The following is a 20,322-nucleotide window of genomic DNA, read 5'->3' on the forward strand; positions in this document are numbered from 1 at the left end:
ATGAAATTCGGTATATAATATTTTCTTAACACCCTGATGACATGTACCAAATATGGGTGAAATCGGTTCACAACCACGCCTGAAATCTCGATTATCAATTTATCATGCGAGAGTATAAAATGTTCGGTGACACCCGAACTTAGCCCTTCCTTACTTGTTTTCGATTACAACTATTTGAAAAGAAATGTCGCGAAAGATTCACTAAAAAGTAAATTTTTTTTGGAAAAATATTTACCAAAAACCCAATTTTAATTTTTTTCCAATTCTAATAAAATATTTCATTTTCTATTTGAGAAACAAATTTTTGAAAAAAGTCTGTTTTATTACCCGAGGAAACCCATATAACCCTTTTAAAAAGTGTAATTTTTGTGAAAGAGATTTATTACCACAAGTGACCACATATCTCTCTAAGGTTACAGGTATATATAGATTACTAACTTATAATATATTTTAACGTTGTTCAAAACCTCGATTTTTTATTATTATTCTAGGAGTTTTAAATTAAAGAGCGCTAAGGTCTGTCCTAATTTTTATTCCATCACCGTCAAAATGAAGAATGTATGGGAAAATGATTTCTTATAAGCAGCTGCAATCTCATTTCTAACTCATTCAATACAGGTATACAGAAGTACGAAGCATACATAATTAAATTTCCAGCAGCTATTTGTCTGCTACTATTTGTGCATAAGTAATTATGACTTCTGTATAATCTAAAAACACTAAATCTAAAAAATTGTAAAGAATAGAGTATGAAAAATCTGATTTTATGATTTTAATATATTTTCGTTTCTCTAGACAAAAACAAATTAATAAAGCAATTATATTTAAAGCTCATTGCTTAAATGTAAATCGGTGAGCAAGTACAGAGTGATATCAAAGACAATTGACTTTATGCATACTCACAAAATTTAGAAAAAAATTACGGTATTGCAAACCAAGACAATATTTCATAAACCATTAAAATCGATGCCGAGACACATATTATCACTTTTCTTAACTTATGCCAAATCCATAGTGTGGACAAAACACTGCAAGAGCTTTTGATTATCAGAAAACCCTTATCTCGACATGCATATAACAGGTGACTTCAAAAGACCCGGCCTACCTTAGTACATATAACACATTTTTTGGCTAAATTCATTTTTTTTGTTTAATTCTCCGAGGTTGATACACTGATTATAAAGGCTATCAAACTTTTCGGTACCATTTATCTAGTTCAATTTGTCCTTAGCTTCACTTTCGGCGATCACCTCTTCATTCGTCAAAAATATCTTCCCAGCGAGCATTCTTTTGAGATCTGAGAACTAGAAATAGTCGCTAGTAGATCTGAAGAATACGGTGAATTCAAAAGCAATCCGAAGCCCAATTCGTGGATTTTTGCCATCGTTTTCACTGTCTTGTGACGAGGTGCATTGTCTTGGTACTTTCTTTTCCTTCAAAGGAGACCGTTTTTCGACGATTTCGTCCTTCAAACAGTCCAATATTATGGTCGCTGTTAATGTTAAGCAATTTAAATCAAACTATGCGCAATCCAAAATACAGGCACCTTAACCTTGTCAGCCGACTTTGCATTTTACCAAACTTTGGAATTCTTCGCGATATTGGGTCAAAAGTGAGCTGGAACGGCACTCACTTTATACAGAGCTTTCTCTTCTGTGTTCATTCGTCTTTTGTACCAAGCTTAAGATCTCAGCTAAAAAATTTTTAATTTTCTCTCTCCTTTCGAAAGTAGCTCCTCTTTATACATATTTTCAGCTTCATCTTAGCTTAAATCTTTCTTTCAATCTTTCCCTGCTTAAGAATAATAGAGTTTACTAATCATATGGAAAACTTTCTGTGCATTGGCCTGCAAAATTCTCGCTTCACTTGCGTCAGTTCCAAAGAACTTACTTAAAACTTCAAAGTGCAGTTTTGCTCACACTTTTTGCTCAAAATATCACAACGCTTTGAAAATGAAGTGGCGTCCCTCCAGATCTATTGTTATCTGCTATTCCTCTTCCATATTGACTGCAGACGAGCCACACTTCTAGCGAAGGCGTCGGACAGCAAAGGCAAAAGCCAATTTGAACCCACATATGCCCAGCCTTGTGGCATGCAAAATGTGTGGCTATTGCAGCAGTTGTTGGAAAGGATGTACAAGCGTCATAATTGCGTTTTTTGACAATTCGATTACATGTTGAGTGTTGCCACTCTTCATAGAATCTTTGTGGGAAGCTTTCGTTGGCAGAAAACACCGTGTTTTAGCATTCGTTTGCCACTTGAACAGTTATGCTACGGACTTTTTTGCTTTTTTTGGTTGGTTACATGCAAGCAAGTTAGAAGAAATAGCAGAAAATGTTTCCATGAATAGCTATTATGAAGAATTGCAAGAAAGTATGTTGCATTTTCGGCTTTAATTCGCTTAAAATCAAAGAGATACCTTTAACATCGAAATGAAAATTAACAACATTGCTTTTGACTGGAACAGAAAAGCTGTAAGAGCTCACAAACTCGACGTGCGAAAAGTGTTCTGGTCGATTTCAAAGTGGTCATTTTGGCTTGGTGACTTTTCGATACGAAGGTACCCATGTAACTTATGAATTTTCCTATGCTGGAATCTGGTACAACAGATAACCATATTTCGGGCCCTGTCCAAGTCAATCAGCCTCAACCCGCTTGAGGATGTTTCATCATGGAGTCTGAATTTACCGACATCTTTGGTGACATCATTCTTCTCTTGAGTCGGGATGTGGGCGCAAATCAGTGATATGTTGAAGAATTCCGCCTTTGATGCCGATTGTGGCTAGGCATTCATCCACAGGGGTGAATACCAGTACTCGGCGATGGAGTCTCTCGCCTACCATGAATTTCACACCGAATTTGCGCTCCTTTCTTTGGCCGTTGTAGTAAATTCGACAAGGACCTACTCGCGTCAGTCCTCTTCGCGTCTATCATACTTCTTGGATGTCGGTGATGTCAGCCTTTACTCTTCAAACATCAACAAGCTGGGCAGCGCCACCTTCTCATCTAAGGGATCGGACATTCCAGGTACATGCCCTTAAATCGTAATTCTTAATACGTTTGCAGTGGTCGTTATTAAAATATATTTACATGTTTTTCTTTAATAAATGTTTAAATTAAAAAAAATCACTCGAATATAGTTATCATCTTCATTATTATCGTAGACATCGCTTGCCAAAAGGCTGGTCTATCCGAGGTGGTTTTTTTCCTTTCATTGGGAATTTTTTTGCGTGGCGGTTCCCAAACTCAGCATACAACTGTGGGAGGGGATGTTTCGCCTTTTCACTTTAGCTTGCTTCAAACGGATCTTCTTTGGCTACCCAGAGGATACTTGATCTAACACCGGAAGTCGTGAGCTGCTTGAGCCATACGTAAAATAATGTCGCTCAGAGAACTTTCCTCACTTGCGTGAATTTTCAAACATTACGTCATCCTCCCATACATGTATATATAGTTAAAGAGGCAATAGAATAATATCAGGTAGTTTGGTATGTTTTTGCGATCAAGAAAATTGCTCTTAGATATTAGAAAAAGCCAATTTAGCCCTTTCTGAACATTCTGTTTAATCTGTAAAACGTCTAAAAACACAGAATAAGCTATCTGATCTCTTTAAAAAAGCCGAAGCTTAAGATGGTATAATTTTACTACATATTATTGCAGTTAGCTGGACAGAAATAATGATAATTTTTCCTAGCTGAAAATTACTGATGCCCAGCAACAACAATAGCGACCAACAACCAAAGAAATATACGGTACGTACTTCAGCTTAAGCCACCTACAAAAACGCAAAAATTAATTAAATGACAACAAAGCGATTGTAGAAACATCAAATCGATTAACTCGATAGACTGAATGAGTATTGTAATAATCCAATCAAACATAACACATCTAAACCTAACCTAATCTAACCAAATCTCGGATAACCTAGTTTTACTGCCAAGCAAAAAAACAATGGCGGGCCAATTGACTTGCAAAAATATACAAAAGCCATTTAAATTAATTGCTTTAAATGTACATTTTACACCAGCAGAGACACAGATTTAAATTCACAACAATAACAGAAAATGCTAATTCAACACCTAAAAGCCACAAACTAAATATTCCCAAAGGATGGGCGAATCAAAAACGCCCGCTTGCAGGCAGCCCAATAAAAAATTTATACATACATACATGCATGTATGTGTGTGTGTTTAAGTGTGTAGGTTAAATCTGCGGCAAATCGTAAATTTCTACTCCAAACAGAGGCATTTAATGTATGCATATATACGCCGTCGTGGTTGTTTGGCAGCGAGTGTGATATTCCCCAAACACGGACAGGGCATACGCGGCAGATTAACTTGCTCAGCGCCCACTAGACTAGCGGGCAACAAGCTAAAATATGCGCCCAGCGGCAAACCACAGAAGCAGCAACTGACATGCAGGCCGACAAATGTAGACGTTACTGTTGAAATTCTATTCGGCCACAAAAAAAATACAAAGAGAGAAACCGAAAAAATTGAATTCTGTGTGGAAATTTCCTGGAAAACAAAGGACATAGCAAGTTGTTAAAAAAACATTGTAATTTTTTAACACCTGACAGATGCAGGCGAGGGCGAGAGCCAAAGCTTAAGGCTAACGAACGTGATAAGTGCGTAACGTTAGACATCTTTGTATATACATAAGTACATACAATGTACTTAGAACAAAAAAATTCAAGCTTTAAAATTGGCCACAAAAAGTTATATGAAATGCTACAAAAATAGCACCAGATACGGCATTTATACATACACATACATGCCTATATACATACATAGGCAAATACAGTTACTTAAGCAAGCACTTTTCACACATTTTACTGTTTTCCAGCACACTTTTTAGCAGCTCCACCATTTATTATTATCACTCGGCCGCATCAACAGCCACAGCCTACACTCTTTCACGCTGTTGCTTGCTTGCTGGCGTAAATTTGGAATTGCGGTCACGTGCTTATTTATTCATACGAAATGCTGCCCCGCGCGCCGGTTATTAAAAATTAAAAATGTGTATTGGAGCCCAAAGGAGCGGCACCAAATGCCGATTGAAGAATATGCCTGAATTTATTGATGATTGTGTGTGTGTGCACATTTTCGTATTTTTTCTTTCGATTTGGTTTGAACCAGTCAAGAGCAAAACCGCTGGAATTGCAATGTGCAAAAAATTGCTCATGAAAAGGTTAACATTTAGTAATTCTTTTATTATAATTTTTTTTTTCTTGAATGTCTAACTTTTTGTGTTATTCAGCATTATGTGGAAAAATTATGGAAAGTAGTCACGTTTGGGTTCAGCAAATTTTTCACAGATATAATCTTTTTATTAATCAATTGATCTTTGCACGAGATTGTTGAAATCGTTTGCGCGGCACTTCAAAAAATTGGTAAGTCATTGCAACGCTGTTTTTATTTATTTTTGCTTTTGTTTTGTTTTTTACAAAAATTTAAAGATGTGAGGTGACCAGCACTCTTTAAGGAGAATATAACTCTTTCAATGAAAGGAAATTTAAACTTTGATTAAAACCGTAAAAATTTCGCAAAAATTTAATTGAATAAATTTAAAATTATTGGAATTAAATTTAAAAAATCTAATTTTTAATCCGAAATTTTTTAATCATAAATTTCGTATATGTATATGTAATTAAATTAGTTAATCAAAATTACACATTTTTAGGCTATTATTATTATTATTATTATTATTATAGATGTGTATAAGAGACAGGTATATATGTTCATATATATATATATATCAATATGCGTAAGTGGCGAATACATTCATTAGTTATGCGCTTTGATCTTGTTCGTTGTAGCCGTTTTGTGTGTTGGAAAACACTTTCAACTGTTTGTTAGAAATGTGATGGGTCATTTTATTGGGGATTTCATGTGTCTGCTTAAGTCTTCAACGCACCTGGTGAATTTTATCACAAGGCCACTAACAAAACACGTTCCCATTAGCCAAGCATCCAAACATACATGCTGTATACACACATACGGCGCCAAACTCTCCTTTTTTCTAAACAATTTACCTTTGTTGACTTTGAAGGTTGGAGGATCGGCTCCCAAATGCGCTGACATTGAAATTGTTTTCCCCCCAATACTTAGTGCTAACTTGTTTCGTATGCAGAGTAAACGCTTTGTATGAAGTTATAAAAGTGTCACTCAATCAACACTTCAGTGGTGTGTAGTGCAGACACGAGTATATAAGTGTGTGTGTTTGCCTGCGACACTTTCAATAAGTGCTCGCATCCTTTTTATGGGCCCCGTGTGCATACAATGCGTAGACTTTGTGCGTTTTACCGTGAAAAATATGCTCACTCTTGCTTGACTACCCATATGTTAAAACAGCCGCACGCAGGGAGCAAAGGCCCTCTCAAGCGCCTACACTTTATTAATATGTACTCGTTTGTGTTCACATGTGCTTAGGCGCACTTTGTATTTGGTATATTGGTATGTAAAGGTGAGACAGACACAGCATTGCTACTATTATTATGTGCTAATTATTGTCTGCTCTTTATTTCAAGGACGTTTTGACTAATAAATTAACTGTGTGTGAAGGAAATTAAATGTCAGTGCATGTATTTGTGCGTCTGTGATACGTAAATGCCTGCAATAAGCAGCTTGGTATGCAAAGCGCGTTGGAATTTATGCAGCTGCAAGTGATGAGAAATGGCGTCTTGGATATGCACAGTGGTGGACAGAATATTAGAATAGCCATGTAAACATTTTCTAAGATATATTATGTTGAGTAAAAGGTCTCAGAATATCACATAGTAATTTTCCAATACTGCAAATATAAGATAAAGTATACTGCTTAACTCAAAATATTTGTCTTTTCAACTTTCTTAGAAGTAGGAGCCGAAAACACTACCAGTGCCTCTATTCAAAAAACAAAGCCCAACCATTTTATTCTACCAATAACAGTTCTAGGGTGCCTTTCCTTGCTAGTTCATCAGCTATGCAATTTCCCGCGATTCCGCACCCATACCAGTAGATCTGCTGCTTTTTTAATGGCTGCAAAATCGACATGTTCACCAAACTTTACCGGCAGCCAAGTTTTTTAAGTAAGTCCTTAAGTGGGTGGTATTCCCTTAGTAATATTTCGTCATGCGCATACGTTGCTCCATTCCGTATCAATCAGTCTGTCGCAAAGAAAACTGAGAAATAGATACAAGACCGTCCCGTCCAGTGTAGTAATGACTGCTTTCGGCAGGACCTTATTGAAAGCTCCCTCAATATCAAGGAAGAGCCTCACAGCGTATTCCTTAACCCTAATGGCTTCCTCCGACGATGAGTAGAGGTCGTACAAGGGGATACTTAACAACGTCGTTGGTTTATGAATATGAAAACGAAAGTAAAGCTCACAAATAAGACGATATCGAAAAAACCAAAATTCGTTAAAGGCACTGAATTATGTCTTATGATAAGAGTATGGAAAACTGGAATAAACTTGTGAAACACAACACAGAAGTCGACTAATTCATTAAGAGGTCGCATTCGTTTACGGGTTTCAAAAAAAACGATTTTTTTATATTGTCTTATTAAATTCTCAAACATCTCTAAAATATTGTCCTAAATTTTCATGTTGATCGGAGTAATAGTTCGGCGAAACTCTGTTTTTGAAGTCGGCTGGCAAAATTTCTCTAGAACTACTCAATCGATCTTCATGAAATTTTACACAGGTACAATTCTTAAATACTTGGATGAAGGATTTTTTTTTTATACTCTCGAAACAAAGTTGCTAAAGAGAATATTATGGTTTTGTTCACATAACGGTTGTTTGTAAGTCCTAAAACTAAAAGAGTCAGATATAGGGTTATATACACCAACGTGATCAACGTGACGAGTAGAGTTGAAATCCGGATGTCTGNATTTAAAATTAAAAACAGAGAAAATGTTTTTTAATTGAAAATTGCGTACCAAATAAATAAATATTTTATAGACTGGAAGAAAATGGGATAAAAAATCAAAAATTTACATATTTCTAACTGAAATATTATAAATAAAAGCATTTAAATAAAGCTAATTCAACAATTTCCAAACTTTTTTGTTATTTTAATAAAAATAATCTTCACTATTCAAAAGATAATCAAAGTGGTCCCACACAATTTGCATTTTAATACGATTAATTGTGCTTCGTTATTTAGGATAAAAAATTGTTTTTAATTATTTAATTTTGTATTAACAATTGGAAAATTATGATTATTTAAGATTTTTGAGATCACAAAATTATTAAAAAATTTAATTGAAATGTTCATTCAATTTTATTTATGTACATATATTTTTAATGATTTATCTGGTTGTCTCTCTCAAAATTTGTCATATTTTTTCGTTTTTTGCTAAGACATTGCTTTTATTATTTATTCATTTATTTAGTTTTTTTTTTTTGCGTTAATTATAATTATATTGAAAACATATTGAGGGCTATTTGAATAATTTTATTTTTTTTTTTATTAATAAGTTTTTTATTAAATTTTTAATTAACTATTTTAAATTATTTTCATCTTTTGCCTATCTCTCACTGATATTCTTTCAATTTGCTTATGCACCTATGTACTACATATGTGTGTCGGTATTCATGTGCAATGGCAAGTGTGTATATACATAAATACATACATACAAGCATACATAAATTCATTTCACTGCATAGAAATATTTCACACATACAATCACAATAAAAACACTACAAACGCTTACCAATAAACTCATATTGTGAGGTTAGAGCGCATTGTACGCGTAAGCACCCTCAATTGCCGGTGACTGCATCCGCCGGATGCATTAAAAACAACTCACACAATTATGTTAATACAAAAATAACAACATCGCTTATTAACACAAACACTCACTATTTTACTATATAAACTTAAGTTTTTTAACATTAAAAGTCCAAAAAAAACTATTTTACTCGCAACCATAGCACGACTTGCAATTTCACTGTAGCGTAACTAGTTTTGAACGAAACTCGAATTACACAACATTTAAAACACGCGCACAAATGCATAAATACTAGAAATATTACAAAATATACGCAAAACTCCGCACAAAACACTTTTAAACAAATTTTTCGCATAGCGTCACTTTTACGAGCAAATTTTTATAATTTCCATATCCGCGCGAACCGATTTACAACAGCTGTTTAGCACAACCGGTAAATACCAACGGAGCAAACTGACAAGTAGGTGTCGCGTCTGTACTATTTGGTAAACAACAGCTGACTTTTATTGTTGTCTAATTGGCGATGAATAATCCATTGTCTTCAAGATAATACAGATTTATCAAATAATCGTTTTAAAACCAATTAGAAAATAGTTTAAAAATATTATATATGTATATCTAGTATAAAAAATGTCTTGCTTTGGATGCGGTAAGAAGTATGGACTTTTCACAAAAGAGGTACTTATCAATTGCAACAAAATCAATGAAAATTTTCATGCTGCACTATTTTCATCAATCAATTTCAGCACGGTTGTCCCAGTTGTGGCTACTCCTACTGCATTAAATGCTTGAAGCGGCCTATGCCCGTACCACGACATGGTGGTAAAGTGTTGAATGTGTGCTTAATATGTTACGATAAACTTTCCAAGTTGCAAGCGTCGGAAAAGGTCATTGATATCGAAGCATTGCCTGGCGTTTTGGTGACAAAGTCAAAGGGCAATAACAGCACTGATCCACTCGTGGCAGCAGCTGCAGCGTTGTTGGAGTATAAAAAAATGTATTTATTTCTGAATATTTATTATTATTGTATAATTTAATTTTTTTAGAGATGATCCACCACCTGACTTGGGTGAAGTGTTGGCTCCTGTTTCAACTGCTACAGCGACGAGTGCTGATGCTACACATTCCACTGCAGAAAATGCGGAAATCGAAGAAAATTTGGATTCTGTAATTTCAAAACGTCTAAAAGATTTAAAAACTATTGAAAATCCTTCAACGGATGAGGAGATACGCGCAAGACTCGCTATCCTAAATGGCATGCCACAAAAAGATTACTCCAAGAAAGATCTATTGCTCTCCACAGACGAGCGTACAGATCAGCAGAAGATGCAAGATCTACTTGAACAATTTATGGGTGAAGCGCAAATCGATCGTCAAGTAGCGGACGTACGCAATGACGCGATTTCGGATATTGAGCGACGCTTGCGAGCGCTAAGAGAGCAGCCAGTAGATGGCGTGGGTGCATTACAAAAAGAGCACTCGCCAGACAACAACACACCTAGTGATAATGAAGATGATGAAACTGTCCTCAAGGCCGTTATGACAAAGGTAAAGATGCACATGTATTATAAAATATTAAAATTCAATATTTTTTTCGTAGTATTTGGCAGAAGCACATTTGCCCTCTGAACTCGAAACAGAGCTGGCGGCTGGTGTGCCGCCACCACCAGCAGGCACACGTCCCGCCGATTTGGAGGAGCTGCCCTGGTGTAACATCTGCAACGAAGATGCGGTGTTTCGTTGTAAAGGTTGCGATGGTGAACTCTTTTGTGCGCAATGCTATCGCGAGTGCCATGACGATGATGAAGAGTATCGTGCGCATGAGAAGGTGTCCTATTCTGCACCACCAAAATTTAAAGAAAATCACTTTTAGCAAAAAACAACTGTGCAATGCTAACGGAACTCAACCAAAAACTCGTTTTATCTTTGTTTTTGTGTATTCGTACATTTTATTGATACAGACATGTAACACTTACATATTTATTTCTATTATTCTGTAAGCTGAATTTTAAAACAATGGGAAGTGAAAAAATCAAAAGCACGTATAAAACTTCTAAACGATGAATGATTTTGCTATAATTACTTTATAATAGCTTAGCTTATTGCATAAATATATTTTAAAGATATGATTTGAACAGTTGTATATGCTTTGAAAACAACAAACAATTACATCTATTAAACTTTAACTGTAAAATTATTGATATCAATTTTCAATTTTCACCAAAGCAAAATCTAAGTAGTTTAACAAATTTCAATGGTTTTCGAGTTTTACGTACCCTGTTATAGGATAAAAATATATATATACATATATGTATGTATATCAATTTGTAAGCTAATTTTTCTCTATGTAAATTTTTCTTGTAAACTCTTCAGGCTGCTAATTTACATCTACATATTAACCTAGTTTTTAGTTGATCTTTGATTTTCGCCACCTGTGACGAAACTGCGATCTCTCACAGTTAGTTGATAAGTTTGCATGGCAACACATACTTACAGTTTTAGATCGCTTTGCATTCGAATATTGTTATACAACTTGTATGTATACGATAATTTTTGCTTCGCCAGATATTGCACAAAACCTATAAGCTGGCAAATGAAAAAAGTGCGTCATTAAATGCGCAATTTCTCTAGGAATTTAGGCACTAAATGTTGCGCTGAGTAGCGATCGAATGTAAAATATTCAAAAAATGTGTCTCTCTGACGCCGAAACAATTCCGGATTGCGACACCAATTGTAGAGCATTTTAATCAGCTGATTGGAAGTGTTGTAGAGATTCTCTTTGGGGTATATTTCCGGGTAAACGAGTTTATTCGGCGCTATCGGCATACAGCCGCAGTACGTTGCTTCAAGCCTGTAATAAATTTCATGAAATGAAAATTTCACTTATTTATATATTTATAAGTATTAATAGCACTTACATAGCTACACCGTAGAATTCATGTCCCGCCGTCGAGATTACAACATCACCGGACAGTAAAGTTTTTATGTACTTATCACGCGGCAAGAAACCGAAATTTATTAGCTTGGCACCCAACTTATCTTGTAAGCCGTCGAAGGACTCTGGTGCTGCCTGATAATTTTCGCCACATATTGTCACTTTAAAGTCCACTTGACGCTTGTTCAACTCCAAAAGTACCTCCACCAACAACTTTGGATTTTTATCGTGCTCCCAGCGATGTGGCCAGATCAGATGCAAACAGTCTTTGTCACTCATCAGTGTGGTTAGAGATGGTTCCGCACCACCAATCATCAGTCGTTTATTGGGGAAGGCGTGGAATTTAATAGGATAGTAGAGAACTTCACATTTTTTCTCAATTTTATCGCGTATGTGTTTCAATTTAAAATCGGGTTGTATGTTGAGAAAAGGTGTAATGCTGTCCAGGAATGATGTGCGGTTGAAATTCGAATTGAATATTATATTGTCGGCAGAAAGGCTATGGAGAAGAGCAGTATTAATGCTACGAAAAATAAAAATATTTAGAGGACGCACCATGTTAGTATTTGGTTCAAACCATATTGACAGTCGCGCTCCTTCACCTCACGCACTGGATAGACTAATTGATTTTCGTGAAAATAAACAATCTTTTTACAACTAACCAAATCTGGACGTACACCTAACAGCTCCGCCAAGTTCAGCACTGAGCTGGTAAAAAGCACTTTGTATTCATGATCCACCGGTATGATTTGTGAGAAGTATAAGGCGCCTGTACGCGCACGCCAATGCCATTTCTTTGCGGGAAGACTAAATATTTCATAGTCACAGATGTTTAAGCCTATTAAATTATAGAAACGAATATGTGAAATGTGCAGCGGAAGTGGAAATAGTGCAACCGGCACTGTGCTATTCACTACTCACACTCGATGATTGTATCGATCAGCTGCTTGTGGCTACCTCCATAAAACGGTTCTATGATTAATATTGATGGCTTTGACATGGCAGCGTACTAAAATAGTTAAATTTTTAATTAAACTTTCGCCACATAAACGTAAAATATGTTTTATTTTGAAGAGATATAAAATTTGTGTGTACCTCATCTGTTTGCGGAGGAACACAAAATCACTTGTCATGGTATGTGTGGTATTGAGGGTTGAATAAATTAGTAGTGCTGTCCACATTAATTGAGATCGTAGCAAACAATTCGAAAAATAACTTTTAACAATAAATATAATTTAAAAAAATGTTGAAAAATTAATAGTGACTGCAATAACTTAATATAATTTCAGAAAATAGTTTAATTTAACTTTAATTTCAATAACAATACGGCAACAACCGTTAAAAATTGCAAATCTATTTGACATTTCTGACATTAGCTTTATCATAACCCAAAAACCTCGCTCGCTGCGAAACTTTGTGTCTTCCTGTCGAGAATTTCACAAAAAGTCATAGCGTACAGTAAAATAATAACTATCAACATGTCCACCAACAATACAGTTATTTCGGTTACAGATGCTGAACAGTACAACACACTGATCAAGTAAGTAATGTTTGTCAATATATATGATAGACACTAACAAATTGCTTTGTTATACACAAGTGCGGAGAAGACTACAGTAGTGCTATTTACAGCCGATTGGGCTGAACAGTGTAAACATGTCCAGGAAGCGCTGGAGGAGCTAGCCAAAATGCTGAGTAACAAATTGCAGTTTGTTAGTCTCTTAGCCGAAAAATTTCCAGAGATTTCCATGAAGCACCAGGTACTTCAGATTAATATATATATATGCTATAAGAAAAACACTTCAAAATAAATATACGTACTTCTTAGATCGAAGCTGTTCCCACCATAATTTTCTTCACCAAAGGCACGGCAGTGGATCGTGTAGATGGTGTGAACGTAGCCGAAATTACAGCGAAGTGTAAAAAACTTGGTGGCTCCGTAGCCGGTGAATCTTTGGAGGAACGTTTGAAAGCACTCATCAATAAAGCGGATCTTATGATATTCATGAAGGGCGATCGCAATGCTCCACGCTGTGGTTTCTCCCGCCAGATAATTGAAATCGTGAATGCAACAAAGTTTGTAGAATTAAGTCTTTAAAAATTTACAAGTGCTGATAAAAAATTATTTTTTTAGTATTCCCTATGAGACATTCGATATATTGAATGATGAAGAAGTTCGTCAAGGTTTAAAGACATATTCCGACTGGCCCACGTATCCGCAAGTGTATGTTAAGGGTGAACTAATTGGTGGCTTGGACATTATTAAAGAGCTCAAAGCAAATAATGAATTAGAAACAGCACTGAAGGGTTAAAGTAAATAATATCATGACTCAGTACATGCAAAAATTTAATTTATAAATAAAATTGGCAACCGGTTTTGGTAACAGGTAAAAATGTTGTTATAACTTTAAAATTACAAATAAAATGCTGCCAACAAAAATTTGACTTGTATAAAAAGAAAGCAACGACAAATTTTATTAATTAAAGTCWTATATGTATGTATGTATGAAACATATTTTAATTTCGTAGTTACTCATATAAAACATTATGCTTAATGAATATTGATCATTTTCAATATTTGTGTACTAATGTAATTTCAATTGTTGCTACTTTTGTTCAATATTTTAATTATTCCAATACAAATTGTTAGAATATAGTGAAGGCTGTGTGGCGATTGGCAGTAATATAATCCAACCAACAAAACCAATAATGTAGCATAAAATAAGTATAATACGACGTACTATATGTTGTTGCCACAGCTCTTGGACATCAGGCAAGCCCATATGATTACAAAATGCATGCACAAGGAATGGTGCGACAAAATGACCGGTGCGCGCAAAGAGAAATGCGGAGTAGAAACCAAAGACTGTGGTGTAAGTTAACTGAAAGCCTGGCAAGAAAAGATTTTATATATTTAATAAAAAATAAGGATTTGGATGTACATATTTGTGCGACTCACATGATATCACTAAGGCAGTTTTCAATTCCATACCCAAACTGAGGCGTTCGCCAATATGGTGTATGTGCGCAGTGCCAAAGAAAAGCGGTGTAATGAACACAGCTGTCAAGGGTGAAAAACTCTGCAGAATTAATGGCATCATACAAGCGCGGAAAACGAATTCTTCACTGATTGGCGCCATAACATGGTTGCGTATCCAGAGTATATTTTTAAATGAACCAATCCAAAACTCAGTATCTATAGAATCATACACGAAAAAACCTTTTTAATAAGAATGTCATTCCAACAAACTACACTGCATACCCATAAATATTTTTAAAGACTCATTTTGCATCTGTACGCACAGTGGACCCAAAAATAAAAGCATTGTCAGCAAATACGGTATTGTAATGGCCAGAAATAGTCCCTGCCATCTCAAACCCAATATTTCTGCAAATGTGGCGCGCTCCAGTAGCTCTCTTGAAGAAAATTTATATACGAAAAATGGCGCTATCAGCATAACGATGATAACGCTGACAAAACGTCGCTTAACCGTCGACGGGTGATCCCGATTATGTTTGGTATTCCAAACATATAAACTGGCTACATATATGACGGAAAGTATGAGACAGCAACCGACTGATGTCACTATCGGTATATGCGGTAAAGGGAGAGGTGTATCCGCAGTCCCTTGGCTGCTATTACTTTCGAAACTATCGTTCATGACATTAACTTAGGTTTAGTATTGGCCGCGTTAATTCCTGAGTTGTTTAACGTGTATTGTATTATATATAAAACTTAAATAATCACTTTTCTACAGATGTCCAAAGTTTGCAAAAAAAAAAAAACAAATACAACTAGTACAGCTGTTCGCGATAAGTGAAGCTGCCATATTTTCTCAGTTAGATATACATATCTCTACTCATGGACCATATTTCATAATTATCCATATATCCTTAAAATAAGGTATGGTAAATGTTCAGGAGAGCGACTTTTCTGAAAACGTAATGAAAAACGTATATTAACAACAATAAAATTCATTTATTTAAAAAGAAAAAAAATGCTTAGAATTTGTTCTTAAAGAAATACTTTTGTAATTAGTGCTATCAAAATACTTCTCTGCATCAGCTGTTAAGATTGAGGCTCTCTTCTCTCACTTTTACTAAAAATATAAACATTTGATAACAAATACCTACTCTATCTTTTAAATAAGCATTAATTGAAAAAGTTCAAAGTACTACTGTCTACTTAACTTTTCACTAAACTTTTAAATTTAATTATAGACTATTTAGTGAATTTTCACTAAATTATTTTAATTTCTTAACGTAAACATATTCATATAACAAAATGCTGCCTCTTTTACGTGCTGCTGCCGGCTTCACTCCCGCCATGCGGATGCTTCAAAAGGTTAAGTTGTGCTGATAGCCACATAATCGGTGACAAAGCTTATATTTATCAATTAAAAGATTATATGAATATTTTAGACAACACGTCTGCAGCAAGTGCGTAATTTAAATTTGCTCGAGTGCAACAGCAAGGAACTGCTGCAAAAATATGGTGTCGCTATACAAGAGTTCAAAGTATTGGAAAATGCACCCAACGATGCGCAGTTAATAAACGAGTTTGGTGAGCATATAATTGTTTGCTTAGTTTAAATAAGCTTATTCGCGTGACACTTTTGTTATATATAACTACAGATTGCCCGGAGTATGTCGTTAAGGCACAGATACTGGCAGGCGGTCGCGGTAAGGGTGTTTTCGATAATGGATTCAAAGGAGGCGTACATCTCACAAAGAAGTCAGTATTATACTCTAAAATAAATATGTATATAGTATTTATAAGGGTTATTTCTTACACTCTCAGGAAGGATGAAGTTCTCTCGCTTACCAATCAAATGATTGGCCATCGTCTCATCACCAAGCAAACACCAAAATCAGGAATATTGGTTAAAAAGGTAATGGTGGCACGCAGCGTAAATATCACACGTGAAACATATCTATCAATTGTGTTGGATCGAGAGCACAATGGACCAGTACTTATTGCCTCGCCTGCTGGTGGTATGGATATCGAAGCGGTCGCCGAAAAAACACCAGAGAAAATCAAGACTGTACCCTTAGATCTAGACAAACCAATACCACAGAACACACTCATCGAAATCGCGAAATTCCTCGAGTTCAAAGGACAATGCGTAGAACGCGCTGCTAGTGAAATACAAAAACTCTTCGACCTCTTTAAAGCCGTCGATGCCACACAAATTGAGATCAACCCCTTAGCTGAAACGGATACTAACGAAGTAATCGCCGTTGATGCTAAATTAAATTTTGATGACAACGCCGAGTATCGGCAAAAAGATATTTTTGCTATGCACACTGCCGAAGAGGACACAGATCCACGTGAAGTAGAAGCAGCCAAAAATAATCTCAATTATGTAGCTATGGATGGAAATATTGGTTGTCTGGTGAATGGCGCTGGTCTCGCCATGGCCACAATGGATATAATTAAGTTGAATGGCGGTGAGCCAGCGAATTTCCTCGATGTGGGCGGTGGCGTCAAGGAGAGTCAAGTTTTGAAAGCCTTCCAAATAGTCACATCCGATACCAAAGTAAAAGCTATACTTGTGAATGTCTTTGGTGGTATTGTGAATTGTGCCACCATTGCTAATGGTGTTGTTGCTGCTTCCAAAACCCTTGATCTGAAAGTACCGCTCATTGTGCGTTTGGAAGGTACAAATGTGGATGAGGCCAGAAAAATTCTAAAAGATTCTGGGCTGGCTATACAAACAGCGGTGGATTTGGATGACGCAGCGCATAAAGCTGTGGCGGCATTACATTGAAGTTCCTAGGAGCAGTTCGCTTAACTTTGGTTGACTGTAAATTTCGCATTTTAATACAACATTTCTAAAGTCTTGAAGCTAATTTCTCAGACAGGCATTTCTCCACCAACAACAACAAAGTCGAATGGTCACAGTTTGTTTTCATTATACATATGTATGTATGTATATAGAATGTTTGTGGTAGTTTTCAAATTGAATGTTACTAGGAAATTGTTAATAAATAGAGATATAAAAATGAATGTTTTAATGTTGCAAAAGTGATTAAAAAGAATTTTGACAAGTAAAACTCTTCTCTGCATCAGCTGTTAAGAAAATTTTTTAATGTTGTAAAAGTAATTAAAATGAAATCGGACAAATAAAAATATTTTTCACATTGGAAGCATAAATATGTTTAACATAGCGCTTAATGGCGTGGTTTATTTGTTGTAGTAATTCAAAAATTATCTAGAACAAAATTTCCCCTAATGCCGCGTGAGCTTTGATATTCGGAGAGCTTAAAGCGTTTACGCTTCGGAAAACCTCTTTTCCTACGTTTTTAATTTATAGCAAAAAAAATGCTTTGGCCGACATCTATCGCCATTTGCCGCGCTGTTAATGCAACTGTCTGTTAAAAGTTCCCTGTTATTTAAGGACATTTCTCAAGTGGAGAATTCTTATTAAAGGTAATTTTTATTATTTTTGGTACATGTCCGTTTGTATTATAACCACTTTTCAAAAATATTTCCCTAAATAAAATTTTATAGTGTGCTTTATTCATAAGCTCATAATATCCTGAGCTTTCAAAATTTTATATCGAAGAAAAGCTTCTATCCTGCTTCACATATGTACATATTTATATAAATACATACATAGAAACTGCATTACTTTTTGGCATGAATATTTCATTTAAAAGGCAGGAACTCTTAAAATCGCTGAGTGGGAATGAGCTGGATCGCGTTGTTCTCCAGCTCCTGTGCGACTGCGAAATCCTTTTGGCCTAGAGTAGAACACAGGAGATCTACTAAACTCTCAATAAGGTTTATAGCATCCATCTTACTGCAGATTGTCCAATAGGCATCCGTGCGATAAAGCTAAATATCTTATCGTTCCCAGATTCTTAAAGATATGTATATGGAGGAAGGTAAAGCAGAAACATATAAGAGTTTTCTCTCCTTTAGCTTTTGTAAGACTAAAGTTGAAACAACTAGGCAGCCATACTTTTGCGAAGACCGGAGGGATCGTCATAACTGATATTAGCCGCCTCAAAAAATTTTTTGGTAGGCTCAAAACCCTTTTTCGATTTACGAGGAATTTATGAGTTCTATATAAGTGTTATATGTAGTCATCATAGGGTCATCAATCACACTTGCTGCCGACTGCATCGACCTTTTAACCTCACATAACTTGTTGCAATGGAAAAATGAGTATTACCTTTTTTAAGAGTTAATATGATAGAAGTGGAGTCTCTTAAAATCTTTCTGAAAAATCCGATATTCTGGATGATGGAGATTCGGTTAATTATATGTAGGATATAAAAGCTCCATTTTCATAACCAAGTACAAAAACAGAATCCAAATTATTTTTGTTCCAATTCTCTAGACGAGTAAAGTATATTAATGTTTTTTGGTCTCCATAAATTTGCAAGCATCGTCGGATCTTTCCCATTCAAATTTACTGTAAGTCTAATTGAATCGAACTCCCTACTGGTCTCCCTGTTCTTACATCTGTTAACAATCAAAATCACAGACGGCTCAAAAGCGTCGGAGGGAATTGGCGCAGGTGTTGCAGGACCACACACCAAACTCTTCGTAACTATGGGCACTTTTCCGAGCATATTCCAAGCAGAGTTCTTTGCTATAAGTCTACTGCAATGAACGTATAGTTATACTCAGCGAGAGGCAAGCGGCACTAAAGGCGATCTCTACATAACTGCCCAAATCCCTACTGGAACAGGAGTCTAGAGAACGGCTCAACTATCTATCGCAACGTAACCAAATGCACCTTAACTGGGTGTCCGGTTACAAAGGTATAGCCAGTAATGAACTGATTGATGAGCTCGCCCGTTCCGCTGCATTCATCAACATGGTACGATCCAAATCTTTCATTCCGGTTGGTCCCCATACCATAAGGAACTAGTCCGCAATTATGAAGAGTGGATAGTAAGGGGTGTTGCCAACAACTCCAATCAAGAAGGGACAGAATCAGGCTACTTGTCGCCTTCTATCCTGGCCATTGTAAGCTCAAGAACCACTTATATAACATGAGCCTAGCTTCTTGTGCGAATTGAAACTCGAGAAACATGCTTATTGACTGCACAGCAGTCTGTAGACACAGGATAAAGGCCCTTAGATCCATGTTTCCAAATAGGGATTACATCGCCTCAATAGCACCTACGGGTATATTGTAATTTATCAATATGGTGGGACTAAGTGAATCGTTGTGACTTTGAAGAGGACATAATAGACCTTAGGTTCTGTTGCAATCCACATTTATTTATCTAATCTACTTCCGTTAAAGAAATTCCCTTTCCATATAACACTTGTTTCTACTGCAGACTTTCATAAATACCTATCTCTACCAACAAAGTTTACAAATCTTCATTGAAATGGTATGATAATAACATCCCTAACCTTTATCAACCCCTCCAACTAAAATTTTAACGCACCACACGTATTCAGCAAATTCCTGCAGTTCTCTCTCACATCCTTTTTCTCTCAAATTGCGCTCTCACCATGCGTCAAGGGTGATTGTTAGAATTGCTTTTACAGTTTGTCCGAACATTTGGTCGAAAATGCTGTTATTAACGGAAAAACGTTGTTTACTGCTATGGCAGTAGCATAAATTATTAATATAAAAAAATCAGAATAAAATTAAAACAAAAAAAAAATTGAAAAATTTTAAATTTTGTAAGTTTTTA

General features: G+C 35.7%; 5 protein-coding genes across 6 annotated transcripts; 3 read left to right on the forward strand and 2 right to left on the reverse strand.

Annotated features, from left to right (window-relative positions):
* Positions 1-9,237: 9,237 nt before the first annotated feature.
* On the forward strand, positions 9,238-10,917 carry LOC108974240 (abscission/NoCut checkpoint regulator). The gene is made up of 4 exons (XM_018941951.1): positions 9,238-9,398; positions 9,467-9,705; positions 9,767-10,268; positions 10,321-10,917. The coding sequence occupies exons 1-4, from the start codon at positions 9,351-9,353 to the stop codon at positions 10,591-10,593; spliced, it is 1,062 nt and encodes a 353-aa protein (XP_018797496.1). The 5' UTR covers positions 9,238-9,350; the 3' UTR covers positions 10,594-10,917.
* A 218-nt stretch (positions 10,918-11,135) lies between these two features.
* LOC108974238 (glycosyltransferase-like domain-containing protein 1-like) lies at positions 11,136-12,863 on the reverse strand. 2 transcript variants are annotated; one of them, XM_018941950.1, is made up of 5 exons: positions 12,751-12,863; positions 12,577-12,664; positions 12,211-12,493; positions 11,639-12,154; positions 11,136-11,571 (listed from the first exon to the last, which is right to left on the reverse strand). In XM_018941950.1, the coding sequence occupies exons 2-5, from the start codon at positions 12,653-12,655 to the stop codon at positions 11,331-11,333; spliced, it is 1,119 nt and encodes a 372-aa protein (XP_018797495.1). In that variant the 5' UTR covers positions 12,656-12,664; positions 12,751-12,863; the 3' UTR covers positions 11,136-11,330. The 2 variants fall into 2 exon arrangements, with proteins under 2 accessions (XP_018797495.1, XP_018797494.1); XM_018941949.1 differs by having other exon boundaries at positions 12,577-12,863.
* A 151-nt stretch (positions 12,864-13,014) lies between these two features.
* LOC108974243 (glutaredoxin 3) lies at positions 13,015-14,116 on the forward strand. The gene is made up of 4 exons (XM_018941953.1): positions 13,015-13,195; positions 13,256-13,415; positions 13,484-13,731; positions 13,790-14,116. Exons 1-4 carry the CDS (start codon positions 13,134-13,136, stop codon positions 13,965-13,967), a joined length of 648 nt encoding a protein of 215 aa, XP_018797498.1. The 5' UTR covers positions 13,015-13,133; the 3' UTR covers positions 13,968-14,116.
* A 35-nt stretch (positions 14,117-14,151) lies between these two features.
* LOC108974241 (CAAX prenyl protease 2) lies at positions 14,152-15,439 on the reverse strand. Its single transcript, XM_018941952.1, has 3 exons — positions 14,918-15,439; positions 14,615-14,851; positions 14,152-14,545 (listed from the first exon to the last, which is right to left on the reverse strand). The coding sequence occupies exons 1-3, from the start codon at positions 15,315-15,317 to the stop codon at positions 14,280-14,282; spliced, it is 903 nt and encodes a 300-aa protein (XP_018797497.1). The 5' UTR covers positions 15,318-15,439; the 3' UTR covers positions 14,152-14,279.
* A 361-nt stretch (positions 15,440-15,800) lies between these two features.
* LOC108974206 (succinate--CoA ligase [GDP-forming] subunit beta, mitochondrial) lies at positions 15,801-17,657 on the forward strand. The gene is made up of 4 exons (XM_018941910.1): positions 15,801-16,000; positions 16,078-16,219; positions 16,291-16,390; positions 16,457-17,657. The coding sequence occupies exons 1-4, from the start codon at positions 15,941-15,943 to the stop codon at positions 17,424-17,426; spliced, it is 1,272 nt and encodes a 423-aa protein (XP_018797455.1). The 5' UTR covers positions 15,801-15,940; the 3' UTR covers positions 17,427-17,657.
* The last annotated feature ends 2,665 nt before the right edge of the window (positions 17,658-20,322 follow it).

The sequence above is a fragment of the Bactrocera latifrons genome, unplaced genomic scaffold (assembly GCF_001853355.1).
Source record: "Bactrocera latifrons isolate USDA-ARS-PBARC rearing strain unplaced genomic scaffold, ASM185335v1 scaffold_54, whole genome shotgun sequence".
In the NCBI taxonomy this organism is placed as follows: domain Eukaryota; kingdom Metazoa; phylum Arthropoda; class Insecta; order Diptera; family Tephritidae; genus Bactrocera; species Bactrocera latifrons.

Coding starts and splice junctions, on each gene's coding strand:
- LOC108974240 (XM_018941951.1), top strand. CDS start 9,351: ATGTCTTGCTTTGGATGCGGTAAGAAGTATGGACTTTTCACAAAAGAG. Junction 9,399..9,466: donor ATGGACTTTTCACAAAAGAG/GTACTTATCAAT, acceptor AATCAATTTCAG/CACGGTTGTCCCAGTTGTGG. Junction 10,269..10,320: donor TCAAGGCCGTTATGACAAAG/GTAAAGATGCAC, acceptor TTTTTTTCGTAG/TATTTGGCAGAAGCACATTT.
- LOC108974243 (XM_018941953.1), top strand. CDS start 13,134: ATGTCCACCAACAATACAGTTATTTCGGTTACAGATGCTGAACAGTAC. Junction 13,416..13,483: donor AGATTTCCATGAAGCACCAG/GTACTTCAGATT, acceptor CGTACTTCTTAG/ATCGAAGCTGTTCCCACCAT. Junction 13,732..13,789: donor GAAATCGTGAATGCAACAAA/GTTTGTAGAATT, acceptor TTATTTTTTTAG/TATTCCCTATGAGACATTCG.
- LOC108974206 (XM_018941910.1), top strand. CDS start 15,941: ATGCTGCCTCTTTTACGTGCTGCTGCCGGCTTCACTCCCGCCATGCGG. Junction 16,220..16,290: donor GCAGTTAATAAACGAGTTTG/GTGAGCATATAA, acceptor ATATAACTACAG/ATTGCCCGGAGTATGTCGTT. Junction 16,391..16,456: donor GGCGTACATCTCACAAAGAA/GTCAGTATTATA, acceptor TTACACTCTCAG/GAAGGATGAAGTTCTCTCGC.
- LOC108974241 (XM_018941952.1), bottom strand. CDS start 15,317: ATGAACGATAGTTTCGAAAGTAATAGCAGCCAAGGGACTGCGGATACA. Junction 14,852..14,917: donor GTCTTTAAAAATATTTATGG/GTATGCAGTGTA, acceptor ATGATTCTATAG/ATACTGAGTTTTGGATTGGT. Junction 14,546..14,614: donor AACTGCCTTAGTGATATCAT/GTGAGTCGCACA, acceptor TTTTCTTGCCAG/GCTTTCAGTTAACTTACACC.
- LOC108974238 (XM_018941950.1), bottom strand. CDS start 12,655: ATGTCAAAGCCATCAATATTAATCATAGAACCGTTTTATGGAGGTAGC. Junction 12,155..12,210: donor TTGAACCAAATACTAACATG/GTGCGTCCTCTA, acceptor TCTTCTCCATAG/CCTTTCTGCCGACAATATAA. Junction 11,572..11,638: donor GAATTCTACGGTGTAGCTAT/GTAAGTGCTATT, acceptor AATTTATTACAG/GCTTGAAGCAACGTACTGCG.